Raw genomic sequence first — 14,228 nt, 5'->3', positions numbered from 1 at the left:
CAGAAGGCCATCAAGATGCTTGGGGGCTGGAGTACCAGAGCTATGAGGACAGGCTGTGGGAACGGGGCTTGTTCAGCCTAGAGAAGAGATGGTTTCGGAGGGGCTTCATTGTCCATGGATACACCATGCACTGGAGAATACTACCAGAGCTGCAAGGGACATCTCAGGGTGAATGATAATTAGATATAAAAGGGAGAAACAATACAAGGACCCTATTCCCACAGTAAGAGACTAGATATATAAAGTTTCCTTCAGTGTCTTTGTGGACAAATCTGTATTTTCTCACTAGAGTAAAATAAGGGTGGGTGTCAGAATTAGGAAAATTTATACTAGGAGAGTGGATGAAGCACAAAAAATTAAGACAAATATACGCTTTAGGTTTTGCTTTTTACACTCTTTTGCTATTCTTGTTTATTTAGGCTTTTACTGAAAATGGTTAATTAATAAAGGAGAACAGTTACTTTACTGTATGCTTTACAACTGGTAAAATTTTAATATTTTTGCAAACAAAAGGAAAAAATGAAGTTTAATGTTTTGACTAAAGAACTCTGCAACTCACAACATCTAGAAGTCTTTAAAAACAATGCCCCCATTTATACACATTTAATAATATTTTAAAAAGAATAATACTTTAAAATACAATAATGAAAAAAATGGTGACAATCCTGTGCTGTTTTACATGTGCATTCATCACTGAGTGGTGCAAACATACCATTTTCATCAAGACTTTAATATAGCTTAAAAAATGCAATGTGCATTGAACGTACAAATTAACCAAATGAAAATGTGTATGTATTAACCTACCTATTTCCGTTTTAAAATATTGAAAAATGAAGATAAAAAATATTGAAAGCAACAAGTCAAACAATTGACTGGAATTCATACAGCTAGCACAACAGCAGAAGAACCTGGTGTGGGTTTTTCTGGGTTGATGCAGAAGAGTATATTTAGCATACTAAATATATGTCTGCAGTGACATATATATATATGGCTGCATTCTAAGATTCTACAAAGGGTCCAGGTATCTCCAAAGTTACACAGTTCCTGAATGAGAAGGCTCCTATAGCCAGCTCCCATTTTCTGTATTTTCAACTGCAGCATTTTTTTCCTGAACTGTTCCATTTGCATTTCTTGTTTCTTCTAGAACTACTACTAAACTTGACAGAGTTGTGTGAGGGTCAAGCAGTTTCAGAAGAGGTATGTCCACCCTTCTTTCTTGGAAGACACGGTTCTGAATTGTCATAGCTAACATAGAGTCTATGCCCAATGATGAAAGTGATGTATTCATGGTTAGTTCATCTACGTTCACTTGGATAAGGTCACTCACCAGTGAGATGATATAGTCTTCAGATTTGATTAAGGCAGTATCCTGGACTTGGGTTTCCTCAGCAGTTTCAAGCTTGTTCCCAAATTCTTCTGATAGAAGTGTTATGAAGCGACTTTTGAATGAAAAAATCCGAGAAAAAACATGATGCAATAAAGTTTGGAAGTTTAATTTGACAACAGCTTGCTGCGGGTTATTCATAAGTAAGCTCTTCCTGAGATACTCATGAATCTCAGGCACTTGCAGAACATTTATGCCCTTGGATCCCAGAATGTTCTGAATATGGTTTTGATTGAGCAGTATGCCAACATTCAAAGCACCCCAGTTAATGGACTGTCCTGAAAGCCCACAGTTTCGCCTGTAGAGGCAGAAGACATCCAAGAAAGAGTTTGCAGCTGCATAGTTGGCCTGGGTGGAATTTCCCAGAAAGGAAGAAACAGAGGAGTAGCACACAAAGTAGTCGAGCTCCTGGCCTCTGGTAGCCCAATGAAGATTTAAGGTCCCTGCTACTTTTGGGCTCAGCACTTCCCTAAAGTCGGCCAACTTCAGAACTTCAAGATGGCCATCGTGTAAAGCAACAGCACTTTGAAATACACCTTTGATCGGAGCCCCTGCAAAGATGTTTGCAATGGACTGGAAAGCTTTCTCAACATCACTGGTCGAAGTAACATCACACTGCACAAACACTACTTTGCTCCCTTTATACTGCTGCTGCAAAGCCTTCAGCTCTTCTTGCTTCTCATTGCTTGGAACTCTCCTGGAGAGTATCGCAATACAACCTCCTCCACCCTCAGCTATGAATTTCACCGTTTCAAAGCCAAGTCCAGTGAGCCCCCCAACAACTACATAAACAGCACGCTGCTTAAACAGCTTCTTCTGGGGTTCATGCAATGGTATGTCTGAAAGCATGGTGATGTCCCTCTGCCTTCTCAGTACAGCAAGTGGAACAGATTTGCAGGTAAAATAGGACGTCACAGAGTTTATCCTTTCAAAGGTCTCAGTCTGCTGAAAAACAGAACCTGACAGATGTTTAAACTGTTTTATATCCATGGACTGGATCCACGCATGCACAGTCTTTTGCAATTCTTTTAGAGGTGCTTTCTGGAAAATGGTGGCAGGCGTAATTATATGAAAGCTGATATCTTCATGATCAATTTCACTGACATTCCAGACACGTTCAGGCTGTTGGTTGCCGCACACTATCACCACATCTTTAAGAAAGTACATGTGGGCCAGATCCTCCTGAGACAGTCTGTTTACTGGAGGAAGAACAACAAGGGCATTGCATAAGTTTATATACTGGAACTTATCAGGAGTGGGCCTCACAAGTACTGTTCTCCAACCCATCTCTTCTGCTGCTGCAGAAAGAACATGGCAGAAGACTGATGATGGCTCTGTAGAAATAATACCCACTGTTCTGCCATGTTTCCCTTTGGGTAACCTCTGGCTGAAGATTTCCCATGCGATGATGAAGTATGACAGACAAGGGACATTCTGAAAGAATGGGAACTTCTTTACACTGAAACAAACTGTTCCTGGAATCTGAACTCTGGATGATGCCGCAACTGGATAACATGAAACCACGTGATCTCCCACTTTAACTTTCTTCACATCGGTGCCTATTGCAGTTACTGTGCCGCTGAAATCAAGAGCTAAAAGTCTGTGTTTTTCTACCGCTTGTGAATTCCAGTACAGTGTATTACCAAAGTTACGACTAGAAATACTAATGGGAAAATAATCTTCTGAGTGGAGACATATTTTATCCACTTGAATTTCAACTCTCTGTTTGTCAAGTTGAGTAGTGGTGGTGCTGGCTGGTAATTCAGCAGTGCTGGTGGATAATTCAGCAGACAAGTCTTTTGCTGTGTACGGATCAGAAGTGTACAAAGTGAATGTTTCTGATTTCTGGAGGGATCTTACGGGTTGGCTGTAATCTGCATCTATGAAAGGTGTGCGTCTGATTTCAGCCACATAAATTCTTCCTTGGCTGATGTAAACTTCTGGATAGTTCTCACCTTTGTATTTGACAAGAACATCTGCTAGCACCGAGATGTCCAGGGAATTGGAAGAGCTGAGGTCAATCAACTGAAATGTGATTTCTGGAACTTCAACGACACAAGTTCTGGTCATGCCATACAATGCAAACCCACAGTTAACGTGGTCTACGAATCTTTCTGTTGATCTGTAGGTGATGACTCTGATTGAAGAGCGGGACTTTTTCTCTCTTAATGCCACAACAACTTGGCGATAGGCTTCACAACACTTTGCCAATTGGTCTACCACTTTGCTTGGGAAATTTTCATTTAACTTTTGAACTCCCCACAGGAACAGAATTTCATCATAATCCTCAACCTCTGCTCTCATTTTATTCTGTGAGTGGCCTTCCAAGAGGGCTTCCCAGTCTTCACACATAACATATCTTGAATCAGGATGCAAATATTTTTTTAGCTGCTCAGCTATCCCAAATTTGTCAGCAAACACTAGGACTCTGAGCATAGCCCCCAGATGTCCAATTGTCTGTGGAAGAGAGGCTTCCTTCCACTTGTTTTCAAACATGAACTCATTGTCTCTGTAAGATGTTTGCTTCATGAAAGTGATGGCAACGCGCTTGAGTTCAGCCAAAACAGAGCCACGTTTATCCATAAAGCATCCACAGACCTCTAGGCTGTTCCCAATGGATTTGCTTGTTCTCATGTATATCATCATTTCTTCCTCCAGCGGTCGGAGCACCACCAGGCTGCCTATCCCTGAAGGAAAGCCTGCTCTGGACTGGAATGTCCTTGAGGTCATGACAGCGGTCATCTGCAGAAAACAGTCAAGCAGCACTGGGTGGATACAGTAGTTGTACATCTCTCTGACGGTCTCCTTGTTCACCTTGATGCTTGTAATAGCTTCCTTTAGTTCCTGACAGCAATGCACATCACTGAGCTGCCTGAATACTGAACCATACTGAAAGCCAACCTGAGACAGTGCTTCATAAACCTCCCCTCTGCTAATCACTGACCTGCATCTTTGATAGATGTCTTGAAAGGAGATGGTGCTTTCCTCCACCACAGCTTCAGGCCCCTTTGTAACCTGGCCAGCAGCATAAACTGCGTTGGAGGAAGAGAGTATCTCGAACACTGTCACTGCTTTTTGCGGACTCAGCTTGATACTCAAGACTTGGGGAGTCTGTGTGAGAACACATGGTGCAGTAAAACTGATACTCATCTGGCAAGTACTCAGAGGTGCTTTAGGTCTTGAGCTGTTCATCACAGAGGCCAAACCAAGCTCCACATAAAAAGCACCAGGGACTAAAGCCACACCATTGTTCTTGTGCTCATATAAGTATGATGTCGTGTCCTCAGACAGCAGGCAGCCAAACTCCGTGTTGTCCCTGTTCATGCCATAAATCAGAGGATGACTGGTGCTGACAGCTGTTTGGTTTACTTGTTGATGGATATCCAGGTGAGCCATGAGTTTTTTGCGATCAAATTGATATCGCGGAATGGCCACTGGAACACTTTGATACCCATTATAAAAGTGCTGCCAGTTGGGATTATATCCCAGTTCAAACAGGTTTCCTACCAGGGTGAAGAGTGTCTGATACTCTGCATCAGTTTGCAAAGAAGAGAAGACTTTCGTGCCTTTTCCTAGAGTTTCCTTTATGCTTCGCTGTAATGCTCGGTGAGGACTTATTTCCACAAACACCATATTTTCTCTGTCTTTAGCTGCAGTCTTGATGGCTTGAGTGAAAGCAACAGGTTCACGAGTATGCTGGGCCCAGAATCTGCCCTGAGCAAAGTCCTTTTCAGAAGCAGCCACTCCTGTCAGCGTTGAAATCACTTCAATTTCACCCTTCTGTTTTTCTAAAGGCTGTATGGTCGCTTCCAACTCCCCAAGTATTGTATCCATGCTTGGGCTGTGGTACGCAGCTGGGACATTTAAAACATGAAGAAAGATGTTCCTCTGGCTGAAAGCTTGAGCTAAATCTCTCTGGACAGCATCCATGGAGTCTGAATTCCCAGACAAGGTGCAGGAAACTGGGCTGTTGAAAGCTGCAATGCACACCTTTCCCGAGTAGGGATGCAGACGTTCAGCAATCTCTTGAACAGGGATGTTTCCAACCACCAACATTCTGCCAGCAGCAGTCTTTGCCTGCAGCCTGCTCCGGTGATGAATCAGTTTGACTGCATCTGCCAGGGAAAGGTACCCAGCAAAATGCGCAGCAGCAACTTCCCCTACCGAGTGGCCAACAGCAGCGACTGGCTTAATACCCCAGTATTTCAGAAGGGAAGCTAAGGCAACCTGCAGGGTAAAAAGCAAGGGCTGGGAAAGCTCTGGATTCAACAAATCCTTTGGTCTATGACCTCTTGCTGGCAGGAGGCTGATGGGAGCGTGTTTCTGAAAAAGCGCTTCTATTTCCTTACACTTGTCTCTGAACACTGGCTCTGAGCTCAGCAGTGCCTCACTGAACTCCTTCAGCGTTACGCCGTTTCCACAGAACACAAACACCAGCTGTGGTTCCACCTTCGACATGGTGGGTTCAGTGCTCGCTGCCGACATAACCTCTTGCTGCAAGTGTTGGAGAGAATTTGTGACAAATGCTTTTCGGTACCTGTAGCTGGCGTGGCTTCTTCTGCAGGCAGACGTATAGGCCAGACTTGGCAGAGTTACAGAGTTCCTTGTGCTCAGCTGGTCAGCTGTATCGGCCATTGTCATCTGAAGGGATTTACTTGATGCTGCTGACAGCAGAACTAATTCAAGGGGTCTCTTAAAGGCAGGAAGAGGCTCTCGCTGCTTAACCTGCCTGACTACAACGTGAGCGTTCGTTCCTCCAAACCCAAAGCAGTTGATGCCAGCTACTCTCCCATACTCACTGGATTCTTCCCAGGGCTCTACAGTTGTGGGAATTGCAAGGTTTAATTTCTCTGTATCGATGCTGCTCATGTCCTTTGAGTAATGCAAGGATGGAACAATCTTTCCATGATGCATCATCAGAAGCACTTTGATTAACGCTGCTGCTCCAGCAGCCGATTCGGTGTGGCCAATATTTCCTTTCACTGAACCAATTTTCAGAATGGAAACTTGTGAAGACCTGTTTTTACAGATGACCCTACCTAGGCTTTCAGCTTCAGTAGGATCTCCAGCAGCAGTTCCTGTACCGTGTGCTTCAACGTACTGCACAACTGAGGGATCAACATGAGTTTCATAAATGCTGCGCAGTAACTTCTCTTGCTCTATTTGAGATGGCCTTGTGATAGGAGTCATGGACCTACCATTCTGATTTACTGCACTGATGTTTATAACACCCCAGATTTTGTTGTAGTCTTCCTTTGCCTGTTTCACAAAAAAAGTAAAATTATCTTTAATAATCTCATACTTTCTCCATATAGGAGAAAAAAACCCAAAACAACAAAACCAAGAACAGACGGTATGATACTAACTTTTAAATGCATGATCCCTTTCCCATGGTAGGGGAAGTGCATACGTGCTTAATGCTTAATAAATGCTTCATGAATCTGAAGCTTGAATTGGAAAATCTTTTCTGGAAAAGTAATTACTAGAGCTAAAGATACAAAATTCAAGTAAGCAACTGGTCTTGGTTTAGGCTGCTTCACAATCAGTCTTACCTTTTGCAGTGGTTTAAGGAAAACAACACCACAGCCTTCTCCCCTTCCATAGCCATCTGCCTTTTTGGAGAAGGGTTTGCTTATTCCCTCTGGAGAGATCATTTTTGCTTTACTGAGAGATACAAAGGTGCGGGGATCTATTATGCAGTTCACTCCACCGCAGATTGCTGCCTCACAATCTCCTGGAGTAAAACAGAAACATACTCATGTTGAGATGCCCAGGATGATAGACAGAAATAATAGCAATCCTAATTTCATTGCCCAGCATCTCTTCAGCCCCATTACCTGATTTAATTGCTCGCAAGGCATAGTGCAGAGCAAAAAGGAAAGATGAGCACGCAGTGTCAATAGCCAGCGATGGTCCAGTCAGATTAAATGTGAATGAGACCCTGTTAGCAGTAATGCTCATTGCTGTTCCGGTACCATCATAATGATTTATTTCACTCACTGCTCTGCTTGTTACGATTTCATAGTCTCGATTCATAAGACCTGTAAAAATACCAAATATGTGTCATGCTAATCCAAGTGAACAAAAGTGGTGTACAGCTCTAAACCTGATGGCGTGTTTTGGTTTCCCAATAGTAAACTACATGACATCAGTGTTCCTCTGGTGAAACTTCACTTCAGCGCAAGTCAAAGGCAAAACTCTCAGCCATTTCCCTTGGACCCAAGATACACAAAAATACCTAACGTTTGAAATTTCTACCTACATAGTAAATGACAAGCCTTTCCTGATGGCTTAGCTCATTGTATGATGCAGTTGAGCTCTGTGTAGCCTGCTGAGACCCCTGTATCTCTGAGAGAGGTTGTTTTGATTTAGCTATGGGAGTATATATTAAGAAGTTACAATGAAGATAGCTGGGATATAAATGTACAAGACATTAGCTTCAATTCCTCAGATGTACCAAGTTGAAGGTCACAGCATAAGCTACACATGATGCTTTTTATTAATCTTTGGTTTGCTCACTCTTATCCAGTAAGACAGACAGAAATAGAGAAGAAGAACAACAGGGCCTGTGAGAGGAGTTGTGTCCTCTGTTCTGAGAACACATGCTTAAAATACAGTGGATGCCCAAGTCCCTGGGCATGTGGAACATGCAGGGTCTCTATTCAGAAAGCAAGGAATACTCGGCTCTGTGGAAGAAGAGCATGTCTCAGACTAAAAGGTAACCTAAAGAGTTTGACCTTATAGTTATGTGACCCTAACTATGCCAGAAAACTCCTCTTAAAAGATACACAGATTACACCAGTAAAAATGTGCTGTTGGTCTAGCTCCTTACCTAAATAGTATAGAACGGAATACAATGGTTCAGTTGGAAGGGACCTACAACGATCACGCAGTCCAACTGCCTGACCAGTGCGGGGCTCACCCAAAGTTAAAGCATGTTAAAATGCCTCTTACACACTGACAGGTGTGGGGCATTGACCTCCTGCAGCCTGTTCCAGTGTTTGACCACTCTCTGTAAAGAAATGTTTCCTAATGTCAAGTCTGAACCTCCTCTGGCACAGCTTTGAACCATTCCCACACATCCTGTCATAGGATACCCAGGAGAAGAGACAGGCACCTCCCTCTCCATCTCCCCTCCTCAGGGAGCTGTGAAGAGCAGAGTTCACCCCTCAGTCTCCTGTTCTCCAAACTAGGCAGACCCAAAGTCCCTAACCACTCTTCACAGAACATGCCTTCCAGCCCTTTCGCCAGCTTTGTTGCCCTCCTCTGGATGCCTCCTTTTTAAACTGTGGGGCCCAGAACTGCACGCAACACTCCAGATGAGGCTGCACCAGTGCTAAATACAGTGGGATAATCGCCTTGTTTGACCAGCTGGTTACACTATATTTGATGCACCAGATCCCTTTCTGCTGGGCTGCTGTCCAGCTGCTCCTTTCCCAATTTACACATGTGCTCGGTGTTACTCCGTCCCAGGTGCAGAAGAATCCAGCATTTGGTTTTGTTAAATTTCATGCCACTGAGGACTGCATAATGCTCCAATCTATCTAGATCCCTCTGCAAGGCCTCTTGTACCTTGAGTCAACAGCACATCACAATTTATTATCATCAGCGAAGTTACTAATGGTGCATTCAACTCCTGCATCCAGATCATTGATAAAAATGTTGATTTGCACTGGCCCTAGAATTGAGCCCTGAGGAACACGGCTGGTGACTGGTCACCAGCCAGATGTAGCCCCATTCACTACAACCGTTTGACCCCTTGCTGTTCAGCCAGCACCCAGTGCACCGTGTACCTGGTCATCACACAATTGGACTTGTCCAGAAGGATGCTGTGAGGGAAAGTATCAAAAGCCAGAAAGATGACATCCACTGCATTCCCTTCACCCACTAGGTGGGTGACCTTATTGCAGAAGGCTAGCAGATTAAACAGAACTTTCCCATCGTGAACCCGCATTGTCTGTGCCTGATGATTGCACTTTACATGTCTTTCAACAGCACCCAGTACAATCTTCTCCATAACTTTTCCAGGTACTGAGGTAAGCAGTTGGACAAGTGCACCTTGCCAGCATACTAATATCTACATGAGGATTTCTGCTGGTTTAAAAGGATCTTAGCTTAAGAGTATCATTCCTAGGAAGGGCTGGCTTGGGGAGGCAGTTTAATTGTTTCCTGCTTCAACTTCGGTGCCTAAAGACACTAAGAGGAGCACCTAAAGCAGATATGTGGATTATATCATGAACTTCTAGAGTAGCCTATTAATTCTTAGCAAAAGTAACCAGTAATATCATAGCACAGCAGCCTTAGATCTACAGTGTTAGATATGTATATAAAGTTTATGAAGGAGTGCGCCAACCTTTGTGAGGTTTGAACATACTCTCTTCACCATGAAATTTGCATCTTACCAACAAAAACACCTGTTTTGGTGCCACTGACAGCTTCTACAGGGACTCCTGCATCCTCCAGGGCTTTGTATGTGCATTCAATCAGTAACTTCTGCTGTGGATCCATGCGTTCAGCTTCCATATTATTAATCCCAAACAGGTGGTTGTCAAATGAATTAAATCTGGAATACACAGACCAGAAAATGGTACAACATATATACAATATGCATTTACTTCTAGACTCAGAGCACACATTTTCTGCAATGTCATGAAAAGTGAAGCAGAACTGGGGTTTAGCCCACAGTGCCCATTTATGACATTCAGAAGAAAGTGTTCATGGGTCAAGGATATTTTATGTCCCACCACAAAACATGTTTTTTTATCAGTGATTCTGCATTTCACAGTTATGAGCCCAGTCCTAGAATTTTTTATTCATGTGGTCATTCCACCAGACTCCTTAATTCTCCACTTACCAACAGGACCCCTCAGACTGTGAAAATTTGCAGAATGAGACTCCCTCTGCTGTAGTGTGGGTTTACCCAGCAGGTTTTAAACAAATATTGTCTTCTAAGTTATTTTAAGGAAATATAGACCAATGCTTTACAATTTAAAGTTAGTAAGTAGAGGATCAGCTCAGATGTTTCCGAGAGATACCCATACTTCTCTAATAATAAATAAAAAATACCTTATGTGCATATGTGTGTCTATCTTTGAAAAAATCTTCAAAATAGGTCCATGCTTACAAAAGACCAAGCCCAGGCTTAATCTTGTATCCCAAGATCAGATTGGTATGGCCGCTTATCATTTCTTCATTTCAGTGGAGAATTCAATATCTAACATGGGACTAATCACTGAAGTAATTCTGGGTCCTACGGTTCAAACCTGCTAAGTATTATTCTCAAGAGGCAGTAAGATTTCTTCTGTGAATGTGAACTTCTCACTTGAATAAAGGTCTATAGCCTAAGGATTTAAGATGAATGTGGATTTAAAACAAAAGCTAGCTTATGTTGACCTTACTGTAATTTGCTATTCTTCACATTAATCATAACCCCCATACAGCTGTACCCATGTGTCTGGGATAATTTGACATGAGACATGAGGAGACAAGTGAAGGGACGCACGCTGCAGTTTGCTTCTCCAGATTTTCTCTTTACACTGGTATCTTTACCTGATACTTGTACATATATAATCCCTCAGTATTATGGAGGAGGGACTCAAAATAAAGGAAAAGTTTCTCTTTTTTTTAAGACATGACAGTATGAGCCTAGAGAAAAGCAAGGTTATTATGAAATTATTAATAGTCCAGGTTTACAAGCAAGCGTAACACTCAAATTAAGCATAAGATCCCCTTCTTGACTATCTAGCAAAACCAGACTTCCTTATTTTGACTCTAAACTGTCACACCTGCACATGAATTAGAGCTACTTGTCCCTATAAGCACAGGATTAGGACCTGAGGTCCAGCAAGACTGGCTAACTTTCAGGCTGAAACTTGGAGGAGAATTACCAGGCAGTTCTTACAGCTCAGAGTCCATACTCCACCACCTTCCTCTGCAGTCCATAGTATTGTAGGCAGAATTAATTATTTGACAGGCTAGAGCCCACCCCAGATCCGGTATATACCCCCTCATGCATAATGCATGTGTACTTCTGTATATCCAAAATGCAGGCACCCCCATCACATGGTAGGGGACACCACCACATGGTGAGTATGCAAATACACGCTGGATCATGTAACCAAAGACTGTATGTGTTCCCAGCCATGTACGTGTGCCTAACACAGCCTGCAACTGCATTTGCTCATCGATGTCACTCACCAGGAATAGCTGCCATTTGACAACGGCACGTTCATCACGTGAGATAAAAGAAAGTCACTTCCTAGCTCTCCCTGTGCCCTGCAGCCTCTGAAGGGCTGGACACATTAGTCTAAGTGCAAAAAAAAAACACCAAAAAAAGCCCCAAAAAAGCCACTAAACGGTGGCACAGCAGAGTAACAGACTCACTCATTGAGAAGAGCAGCTCGCGTTGTACATATTTTTCCTGGCTTGTTATCATCTGGATCATACCACTCTTTGGCATTAAATCTCTCAGGGGGGATTTCTACTGTGCAGTTTTTGCCTTCCTCCAGGACTTTCCAGAAACTGTCAATTCCATCACCTGTTGTGGAAAGGTTTTAGAGTAGATTAAATTATGTGCTCCCGCTCCCTGTGCAGATTCAGAATTGCACACTCAGTTACAAGGAACTCCAACATATAGATCTAGGTTGCTCGAGTAGAATGACCGCAGAAAGAAATGACCATTCTTTGGTGAGAGGAAATTCAAAAGCATGATTGATCCCCTCGCTGCTTGCCTAAAAGCAAAGGAACCCATCAAAATCCTTAACCTTCTGCTGTCCCCATTTCCCTACCATGCCACTGCATCTATGCTATACATACATTATGTCCTTAATGGCCACACGGTTATCTCTACAGCACCACTCCTCAGGCATCTCCACTGGCAGCAAAAGGTCATCTCTGGACATCAGCTCTTGCAAGACAGACTGAGCTTACAAATACCAGGAAAATGCCAGAGGCATTATCCTGTGTCTCTAACACTAATGCTGGAAGGGCATCTAAATCAAACACAAAAATATGTGCACGTTCAACGCTGACAGAGCCCAACACCCCACTGCTGGATTGCGAGGGACCCTGCCTTCCTTACTGATTGAGATCTGGAGCTCCAGCTCCAGGCACTGTGGATATGTCTAGGCCCTCTTCTTAGCCCTGACACCAACTGACAGGGTGTCCACACAGTGGCCCACACTCCTCCTCTGCCCAGCTTCCCCTTCGCCCAGCGTACATGGCGGCCTGACCCGCCCTCACTCCGCCGACAGCCCCTTGCAGGTGCTGGCCTGTGGCATGGCCAGGCATCGGCCAGGACAGCTCTTAAACTGGCGTGGGGCAGTGCTGGGCTGGGGGCTGTGCCAGCAGTGGGTCACAGTGATTGCAGGGTGGCATTCCCACCTAACCCATGGTTGGCCAGTCCATCGTCACAGGCACGGCCTCAGCCACCAGCCGGACACAGGGTAGTTTGACAGCTCCCATCCCAAAATGGTTCTTCTGAGGCAAGTTCAGAAGTGCAGTTCTGAGCATGCACAGTGCAGGATCAGGACACGTGTTGCCTTACTGCACAGCAACGTAATTAAGAGCAACGTTTCTGAAAAGAGCCCCTTTACTGGCACGTCTGGACCAACAAATGGCTTGCACCAAATTAGTATTTAGTGCTCGGGCAAGAGACTGCTGCCACATATTTACTAGCACTTTACTAGATTCAGAACCATTCGTGTCTGCTCACAATTAGCTATGGGCCACATAGTTATCAGTGCACTGCATACACCTAGCGAACCTTGGACAAAGTGAAGCTGGGTACTGAAATGTGGTGAGGGCAAGAAAGGAGCATGGAAAGGGAGAGACCAGCATGGTCACCTTCAAGGCTCAATGACTCACAAAGACAGAACTGTATTCCACTCCCTGGATTACTTTGGGATTTTTGTAATCCATATCTATCTAATGTAAACAGTACTGGCAGTTTGACACTGGCATCCTGGACCTAGAAATTTCTCTCACCGCAGTCTAAACGTTTCCACCCATCTAATCTCAGTTAACCATCTAATCTCAGAATACAATCAACCATCACTTTCATAGGGCTTAATTGTAATTTTAAGACTGTAAAGGCCCAAGAAGGTAAATATGAGACTACTGTAATATACTCTGTTGTCTTTTATTACGGTAGGCAGCATCTGTTCTTTACTGAAGTCAGTTTCCCATCTTGTACAAGAGGCAGCGTTTAGGTGTGTATTTGTAAGAGGCAGAATCTGACTAGACACAGATGCATTTATCTAGTGCTGCTCTCTTCTCGGACCCTTCAAAATGAATACTCTAATGAAGCAGGAACCTTCTTTCAGGAAGGCCCAACCTACTTATATTACAGGCTCTCGGTCTGTCCTGTCCCTATGGATGCATAGTCCTGCAAGAATGCAGAATCATCCAGCTGGTGTACGTGCAGAACGTTCAAATCATCCCAGACCCATCTAGGTCGTTTGTGTGAGTTCCATGAGTGCAGCTCAATGGCCTGCCCACAGCCAGCACTGCAGGTCTGTCTGTCAGCAGACAAATTTGAACCAGTTTCCACCGCAGCATGACCTTTTAAAGACATCCTACAAGCAGCAAAGCAACAAAATATACAGAAGTAAGGGAGGAACGTACTGTTTTTCTCCATTTCAACATTAATAAATGACTTGTGCTTTTCAGTGTTCACTCAGCAGTCTACTTTGCTTTTACCCAAAACTTACCTCCTGGAAAGTTGCATCCTATTCCCACAATAGCAATTTCATCTGCAGTGTCGATCTCCATCTCCTGGGCTGCACAACACAGGTATAAGCATCAGCCAGCTCAAACAATTATTTGTTTATCATTAAATATATAT

At 43.6% G+C, this 14,228-nt stretch overlaps 1 protein-coding gene across 1 annotated transcript; it reads right to left on the bottom strand.

The window, feature by feature from the left end:
- Positions 1-426: 426 nt before the first annotated feature.
- On the bottom strand, positions 427-14,158 carry LOC130149179 (uncharacterized). Its single transcript, XM_056338511.1, has 6 exons — positions 14,095-14,158; positions 11,768-11,921; positions 9,787-9,947; positions 7,222-7,425; positions 6,937-7,118; positions 427-6,643 (listed from the first exon to the last, which is right to left on the bottom strand). Exons 1-6 carry the CDS (start codon positions 14,153-14,155, stop codon positions 1,061-1,063), a joined length of 6,345 nt encoding a protein of 2,114 aa, XP_056194486.1. The 5' UTR covers positions 14,156-14,158; the 3' UTR covers positions 427-1,060.
- Between the last annotated feature and the right edge of the window lie 70 nt (positions 14,159-14,228).

The sequence above is a fragment of the Falco biarmicus genome, chromosome 4 (genome assembly GCF_023638135.1).
Source record: "Falco biarmicus isolate bFalBia1 chromosome 4, bFalBia1.pri, whole genome shotgun sequence".
NCBI lineage: Eukaryota > Metazoa > Chordata > Aves > Falconiformes > Falconidae > Falco > Falco biarmicus.
The sequence above is the reverse complement of the archived record's forward strand: the minus strand, read 5'-3'. Positions and strand labels throughout refer to the sequence as shown.